General features: G+C 52.0%; 1 protein-coding gene across 1 annotated transcript; it reads left to right on the top strand.

Annotated features, from left to right (window-relative positions):
• The first annotated feature begins 2,113 nt into the window (after positions 1–2,113).
• On the top strand, positions 2,114–5,532 carry LOC149349531 (solute carrier family 2, facilitated glucose transporter member 8-like). Its single transcript, XM_089576788.1, has one exon. It carries the CDS (start codon positions 3,408–3,410, stop codon positions 5,085–5,087), a length of 1,680 nt encoding a protein of 559 aa, XP_089432914.1. The 5' UTR covers positions 2,114–3,407; the 3' UTR covers positions 5,088–5,532.
• Positions 5,533–8,523: the final 2,991 nt, after the last annotated feature.

Below are 8,523 nucleotides of genomic sequence, written 5' to 3'. Positions count from 1 at the left end.
TTTTCTGCTGCCGCTGCTAGTGCTTTGCCTTTTGGGTTAGCTGTTTGGTATCCCCAGCTTTTGTCCATGGCATTGAAGTCTCCTAGTATGATTAGCGTGTTGTTTTTTGCTAGGTTGCGTGCGCCATGGAAAAGTTCATGGAATTTTGCTTTCCTCTGTTTTGGAGGACTGTATGCGTTCACAAGGAAGATGCTGCCCCTCTTTCTTTTCTTCTTTGGTATAATTTCTACTATCACGTGTTCTACGTCGGTGTCGGCAATCTTGTCATGGTTTATGGCGATGAGCGCCTTACTGACTAGGGTTGCCGTTCTTCCTTTCTCTTGAGTCTTGTAGCACGTATATCCTGCGAGTGTTGGCGTAGTGCCCGTCTCTTGAAGCGCTATGATGTCGGGCGGTGCTTGTTGTGTATGAATGTGTTGTTGGAGGAGGCCCTGCTTCTTGCGGTAGCCTCTGCAGTTCCATTGCCATATGTCTAGGGTTTCTTTGTTGCCTAAGGTTTTGTTGGCCATATTTAAGCTTCAGTGTTGTTTGTGGCCGAGTTGGCGAGGGCTGCTAGCGCGGGCCGGTGGTAGGCCTTTTCTCTAATGTTATCGGCGAATTTCTGTTTGCGGATGCTGCTCCGGAGTTCTGTGACTTGTAGTTGCACTTGTTGCATCATCTGCTGCATCATCTGCTGCATCATCTGCTGCATCATTTGCTGGATTTCTGCCTTAAATTGACTGAGATCCTCGTTGCCTGTTTGCGACTGGGCTTGGGTTTGTAATGTTTGTGGCTGCGGAGGGCTGTTCGACTTAAGGTCTCGTACTGCCTTCGTGAGCTCTGCTATTTTGCGCTCTAGCTCTGTCTGCCTAGCGCGTGATAGTTCTAATTCGCGTCTCAGCGCTGTTTTCTCCGCGTCCTCCTGTCTAGGTTGGTCGCGGTTGCTGTTTGTGTTTGTGTTCTGTTAGTTATCCCTCCCGAGTGCGGAGCAAACCAGGGGTTTTCGGCTCCCCAGCTCACCTTGACGCCGCCGCTCTTTCGGGCTTGCTTCTGCTTGTTCTGCTGCTGCTGCTGCTGCTGCTGCTGCTCCTGCTGCTGGCTCCCTCCCTTGATGGCCGGGGGTGGCAGGGGCGGAAAGGACCGTGACCGGCTCCGTGAACTGCTCCGTGACGTCCGGGATCTCGAGCGGCTCTGGGAGGACTCCCCCTCCGAGCTGAACCACCTCGGTTTCTCGCCACGGTCGTTCCGGCTGCGACGTCTGCTCTCGCGTCCGCTGCCGTTGTTGCCGCTGTTGGCCTTGCCTCGCGGCTCCCTGGCTTTCTTTAATCGGTCTTGACACTCCCTCGATCCGGTAGCGTGGTTGCCCCCGCAGATCAGGCATCTCGGGGTACACTGGTGGTCTTTTGGCGGGTTTTGCATCCCGCACTGTTTGCAAGCCTTGGCGTCCGGTGTGGGGCACACGTCGGAGCGGTGACCTTGTTGGCAGCAAACGTAGCAGATTTGTCTTGTGGGCCGATACGGGTAGCACTTGTACTCGGCTCCGCAGTAGATGACATGTTTCGGTGTTATGGGTCCGTCAAAAGTGATGACAGCTGTCTTGGTCTTGCCTAGTCTTCGAGCACTGTGGATGGTAACACCCTGTGTGCGCGTCCACAAATCGGCTTTCAGTTCCTCCGGTGTCGCTCCGGGGTCAACTCCGTGTATCACGCCACGCCGGGTGTCTTCCGGTGCGGCCACGTAAGCGTTCACGTCGTATGAGCGTCCTTCGATCTTGAGGCTAGTGATGCGTCTCGCGAGCTGGGCGGCCTCTTCGTCACCAGGCTCCGTACAGGATCGAATATTATAATCGGATGGCGAAGGCCTCTCCGTAGCTTCCCTTCCTCCATGACGAAATACTCGTCGCGCGCACGAGAGAGAAGCAGCGTGCGCTTATTCGTCTTGGGCTGAGTGAGAAACCACTATTATCTGAGAATGAAGGCGTAATATGGGGATGCCTTTCTGTCGGTTCTGCAGCTTTACACATGCACCTGATAAACGTACGGTGGTCAGCACGCTTGTTTAGAGCGCCGGAGCGGTGCCCTGGGGGGGGGGGGGGGGGATATGACGTGAAATCTTATCGCAGTTCTTTTGTTGCGGGCCCTGCTTTTATCATTTATAGACAAGCATGCTCACGTTTGTACACATTTTGTCAGAAGTTTAGAGCCCAGGGACTGTGAACTAAGCCGCGCCGTGGGGTTCGTTATGCATCGCCAGCGTTCTGAATCTCTTGAAATTCTACCCCCTCCGTAGGTTATGACCTCCACAAATGTTACAAGGTCCCTACAACACGGCTTGGAAGCAAATCCCTTGGCCTCTATTTGACGAGGGCTGTTCAGTCATGAGCAATATGATAGGGAACAAAGTTGGAGCAATAATTTATTTATTACTCCGTAATTATTTGTGACAAGCAAGTTGTTTCTGTTTTCTAACTTGGTGTATAATGTCCAAAAGTCATTCTCAAATTTATTGGAGAAATAACCAGGAAATTCGCAATTTTGTGCAAAAAGTTGCTCACGACAGTACGCTGAAAACAGTCCTGCAAGCAAGTTTGTCTTGCATCGGGACTGAGCAGAACCGCCTTCGTCTGTGTCCTACTTCGCGCTGTCCAGTCACGATGTTAAATGTAGTTTTTGTCAGAACCTGAGGAGTCTTAACTGAGTCTTAACTGAAGTTGGCGTCAAGCTATGTAAAATTTCGTCTATCGCGCTCCCAGCGCTACCAAGCTCCAGAGGTTGTGAAGGACAGTTCTTCCGTTCAGCAGAACGCCAAGTGTCAGCGCGGCCCGACGCCAGCTCCGGTAACGCGCGCAGTGGGCTCGAAGTTTGTTTACGGTGGTGCGAACGGAAATTTGAAAACCGCACTACCCACGTCGACGGTGCATTGGCCGTGGTTTGATGCTGACTCCCGGCGAAAAAGAGTAAGTATTCCAATTAAACACCAAAGAGATGGCTAAGTGCAGTCTGGAAGAAAGTTAGTGTATGTCGTGGTTGCTCTTCTTTTTCATTCGACGTGTGGTATGTGATCCCTGTCAGGCAAAATAGTCCTATTACGCTTTTTCGTTTGTACGTACATGCCCCAACCGTACGCGTCGGCCCACCCCGTGATTGATCGCCCAAATTGAAAGCGGTGGCAGTTCGCTTTCTCAAGCTCGGACGCATGTCCTGTCCATTTCCCGTTTGCAATCTAAATAATGCAGTTCTTCCGGTGCGCGCCACTTCCAAGGTAAGTAATGATGATGATCGAAGGCAGTTTCGCAGCCACCGAAGTCTGCTTGCTCGCGCTTGTGAAATGGCGCACCCTGGCGACCGGGCATATCCTCGCGAGAGGCCACGGAGCGCGAGCAGCCTTGCTCGAGGATGCGATATTCGCGCCGAGGCCCCTAGCGCCCCATGGCCGACAAAAAGGAGGACGGGCCCAAGGGCTTCGAGCTCTTCTACGTGGCGGCCGCGTCAGCATGGCTCGGCTCGGTGGCCATGGGCACCAACCTGGGGTACTCGTCGCCTGCCATACCCAGCCTCAAGAACAACATGAGCCAAGGCGGTCTGGAAATCACCGAAAGCGAGGAGACCTGGTTTGGCTCGCTCATGACGCTGGGCGCGCTCACGGGAGGTCTGGTGGCCGGATTCTTGGTGGATAGCCTCGGCCGCAAGTTGTCCATTATATTCTCCTCGCTAGGGTTCATCACCGGCTGGGTGCTTATCGCCACCGCGGGCAGCGTGATCGTGCTTTGTCTGGGCCGTGTCATCACGGGCTTCTTCACGGGGCTCGTGTCTCTCGCCGTGCCCGTGTACGTATCCGAAATCAGCCGGCCACAGGTGCGTGGCACACTTGGTACCGGCATACAGCTGTCCGTCACCATCGGCATCCTGGCCGTGTTCTTCTTTGGCAAGTTCCTCGGGTGGAGCTCACTGGCCATCCTCTGCCTGACTGTGCCAGCTGGTATGGCCGTGCTTATGATCTTCATGGCCGAATCGCCGCGCTGGCTGTTGCAGAAGGGAAAGCGCGAGGAAGCGCTCAAGGCACTGCAGTTTCTCTACGGCGCGGGCACCGACTACGAGGCGGAGCGGAATCAGATCGAAATGAACCTCAAGATGAGCCCCACCGAGAGCTTCCACATGAAGGAGCTGCAGCAGCCTTTCATCTACAAGCCCGTTCTCATCAGCCTGTTCCTCATGTTCGCCCAACAGCTGTCGGGCATAAACGCGGTCATGTTCTACGCGGTGTCCATCTTCCAGTCGGCCGGCACCACCATCCCGCCCGAGGACTGCATGGTGATCATCGGCGTGGTGCAGGTGGTCGCCACGCTGGGTGCCACCATGGTGATGGACAAGGGTGGCCGACGGGTGCTGTTGCTCACGTCTGCCGCTCTGCTGGCGCTCAGCCTGGGCGTGCTGGGCGGCTACCACTACGTGAAGTCGACCAAGGGCGACGAGGCCGTCGAGACCATCGGCTGGCTGCCCCTAGTGTGCTTGTCGTTGTTCATCATCGGCTTCTCCTGCGGCATGGGCCCCATCCCGTGGCTCATGATGGGCGAGCTGCTGCCGTTGCGCGTGCGTGGCTTCGCCACGGGAATCTGCACCAGTTTCAACTGGACTATGGCCTTCATCGTCACCAAGACCTTCAACGACATGCTGGACATTCTTAAGCCTTACGGCACGTACTGGTTCTTCTGCGCCGTCATGATTGTCTCCTTCTTTGTGGTAGTGCTCACGCTTCCCGAGACCAAGGGAAAGACGCTAGAGGAAATCGAGGCCGCCTTCCGTGGCGGAGCCGCGCCGGAGTTCAAGAAACCTCCTGAGCCTGCTCCCGCCGAAGTGACCCCGTCGGTAGCTGCCGCTTCCGCCGCACCGCCTGCTGATGCCGGGAAGTCGCCAGCTGCGGCGTCGCCCAAGAGGCCGTCGGTGCCCTCCACGCACTCCAAGAGCTCCAAGGCAACGTCTCCCGATAAGGCGGCCATTTCACCCACGCGGCAGGCTTCCAAGACCACCGTGTCCGAAGCGCCGCCCTCGGAGCCTGCGCCCAAAAGCCCTGCGCAAGAGCACGATGGCGACGGTGGCGGCGGCAACTAGTACATTGGACTTTGCTCTGCCGACCCTGCGCAATAAAGTGAGCTGCTTGGTGCCACGCTTCGCCTAACGCTGCCCCCGAGCCGCATGCGCGGAGTATCTCCGCGTGTTAGTTGAACGCGCGGTTTTAACGGTATATGCGTGACGAAGGAGCTGTGAGTAGAGCATATGCCACAGTGAGTGGGCGTCGTTACATGCGTGCATGCGCACATTTTTTACGGTGACTCGATACATGGCGCAGCATACCTCATGGTCGGTTTGACGCCGTCGCGCGGTGTAGGAGGCGCAACTGCGCTACTGACATTTGAGGAAAAGTTTGTAACGAGAGAAGTAATTAACCTTGAGTATAATCTGGCCGCTACTTTCAGTCATACCTGAAAACATTGGCGCCTCGTTCCTCGCTAGGTCACTGAGAGAATAGCATGAGGTTGCGTCTTGAAAAGCGATATCTGGATAGCAAACTAGCAGCGCTTGACACTTTGCGATGAAGCCGCCGCGGTGACTCAGTGGTTATGGTGCTCGGCTGCTGACCCGAAAGATGCGGGTTCGATCCTGGCCGTGGCGGTTGAATTTCTTTGGAGGAGAAATTCTAGAGGCCCGTGTACGGTGCGATGTCAGCGCACGTTAAAGAACCCCAGGTGGTCGAGATTTCCGGAGCCCTCCACTACGGCGTCTCTCATAGCCTTAGTCGCTTTGGGACGTTAAACCCCATAAACCAGACCAAACACTTTGGGATGAGTTTTTTTTTCTTCTTGTATGCTCTATGCCTGTCAAGCACTGTTTTCTATATCTGGCCGCCAGTGCACTCTTGCTCGGTAATTGTGGCTCGTCATGGAGCTTCCTGTGCGACGCGTGCAGCTGTACCGGGTGTTCCGCCTAAGATGTTCCGCAATTTTTTAAAATATGCTTTTTTAGTTAAAAGCTATGCCAAAAAAAAAGCGCTTTTTCAGTACAAGAGCCGAAAAAAGCACTTTTTCAGTTTCAAGAGCTTTTTTTTTTGCACAGCATTGTCCGTGGTATAGCGCATCATAATAGAGCTCAAACTAGGTGGCTGGTAGACTAGTATATTGAATAGGTGACTTTTTTAACTATTACTGTTAGTCTCCTTATTTATTGAGAGGTGTGTAGCCCACCGTAACTAATTTTCATATCAGTTTTTAGAATTTCGAAAATTCAGTTACCCTCGGCGCTGTGGCCCAACAAATTTTAGTTCAGATTTTCGAAAGGGCGTGTATTTTGGCACAATTCAGGCAAAAATTTTTGGTGTACAGCGGCGGGGGTAACTGCGTTTTCGAAACCTTAAAAACGTATATACGTTACTTACGCCTCTCAATAAAAAGAAGATTAACAGTAATCGTTAAAAAGTTTATTCGATATTCGTTGTAAACAGCCCACTCGCTAGCACGTCTGTATTCTGATGCGCCACACCGATGACTGCCGGATCGAAAAAAAAATCGCTCCCTAACTCGCTATTTTAAAAGAAAACTACAGAGCATTTTATAGGTGAAACACCCGGAATTGAACATCCGCGTCGGAGTTTGATCCCCAGTGCTGAATGCCAGCCAGTTTTCCAGTGAATGTTCCCCGGAGTTGTATTGCCCGGCTCCTCTGGAGTGAAAGAAAATGGCAGTGGCTTAGCTCAGCTAGGCCAGGATATGCGTAGCAAGAGTAAACTTGATTACACCTTGTCGTTTAGCTTTGTTTCTCTCCGGCTGCGTCCAATGTTTAGCTTTGGTTATCCCCCCGTTGCGTCTAACTGCGGCTACATTAAAGACGGGACATTTGTTATGCAGCAAAATGTGTCGCTTTTTTTTTTATTTCCGGTTCTTGGTCTTGTAGTTGAAGCCTGGCTTCTTTCAGTCTCTTCGACTCACTGTCCATATCTACCGACGCTGCACCAACCCCCTCCTCCTACGGCGCATGCGCACAACTGTTGCAACTCGGTTTCGCCGGCACGCCGCGGCACCGGCTCCTCCTGTGACGCCACGCCTGATGGCGCGGCGAGCGGCGGCCGCCTGCTAGGCAACGGCTTCAGGTCATGGTGCGGCCACGGTGAAACTGCGAGACTTGCGTGTACTGTAGCTCTCGCTACAATACTTGGGACAGTGGGTATTTGACTCCACCTCGTGCAGCCTGTGCAGCGCTCTTGTCCAAGCTGCCCTTGCGGCGTGAAAATCGGCAGCATGCAACCATATTGGGCCATAGGCATCCGTTCAATGAAGACATTTGAATAGGGCTGGTGCTTGACCCTATCAAAGGGCTGATATTTTTTTTATCGGAAAACTTTTATTATCGGCTAGAGTTGCAAGTGGGTTAGCTGGTCTTGCTAGGTGGCCGTCAATGTAGACTGGCGGCTACCTCTTGGGCTCTCGTCACGACTTGGGTTTATAGGTAGCAGTTGAGCAGCAAGGTCTCCCACAGGTCCGGGTGCACTAACCTCTGGCTATATTGGTGGAGGATCTGTCGCACAATCCCAGATTATGGGGCCTACGCTGGTTTTGCCGTCGCATTTGCTGCACTCCGGTTTAAATCTATCCGCGTTCGCAGGGCTTAGGACAGTGGTATCAGGGAGAGTTTTAGTTTGGAGCTGTCTGCACATGCAGTATACCCCCTATGGGGAAAAAAAAAATTCCGTACCCACCTTTATAGTCGCTCCAGGAGCCAATTGATCGATGTAGTGATATCCGGGAAAATGCTGTCAAAGCTTACAGCACTAAGGATAAGAAGGAATCTGAGAAGGAAGCCAGTCAGTGTACTTCAATAGAAATGTGTGTTTATCGAAGTGCACCAGACTACTGCCGTTAATGATAAACATCAGTGGGACAGCGTTGTTATTTAGAAAATCCGGAAGCCTTGAAGCTTCGCATTGGGGCTGCAGTTTGGGCACCGGCTTGGCGGGCGACTCGTTGATTTTTTGAAGTTAAAGTTTATTATAATTTATGGTTGTACAAAGAATGCAGCAATATTATACACAAAAAGGTCCCAAAGTCAATACTGTATTGGGACCTCTTATCACGAACGCATAGGAAAAGTAAAATAGAGGCAGTTGGACAACGAGCAAAATCATTTGTCGGTAACAAAGTATACAAAATAACTCTAACTCAAAATTTCAGCAAGGAAAATAACGTGTAAGGAAAGGGCACAAGTATCGGAACAAATAACTGCGTTCGGTAAACTAAAGAAGGCAAATACTGAAGACACGGTTAAAAAAAAAATACATGATTAAAGGAGAGAACGGGAGAAGTTTCAGCAGGAGGGCTATGCGCAAAAATTTGCATTAATGCGCATTATACAATACTATAACAGTGATATATTGATTGAAAATGTATTGCCTGAAAGATTTTCTGAAAGTTGATGAAGAGCGCGATGATTTGATACAGAAAGGCAGTTCGTTTCATATTTTAATCATGGTGAAACTAATAGGTTTTGTTTATGGGGT

The sequence above is a fragment of the Amblyomma mixtum genome, chromosome 3 (assembly GCF_055824585.1).
Source record: "Amblyomma mixtum isolate Tamu chromosome 3, ASM5582458v1, whole genome shotgun sequence".
NCBI classification, from domain to species: Eukaryota; Metazoa; Arthropoda; class Arachnida; order Ixodida; family Ixodidae; genus Amblyomma; species Amblyomma mixtum.
This window is presented reverse-complemented; position numbering and strand designations above follow the sequence as displayed.

Excerpts from the sequence above, each read along its gene's own strand:
- LOC149349531 (XM_089576788.1), top strand. The coding sequence starts at position 3,408 with ATGGCCGACAAAAAGGAGGACGGGCCCAAGGGCTTCGAGCTCTTCTAC.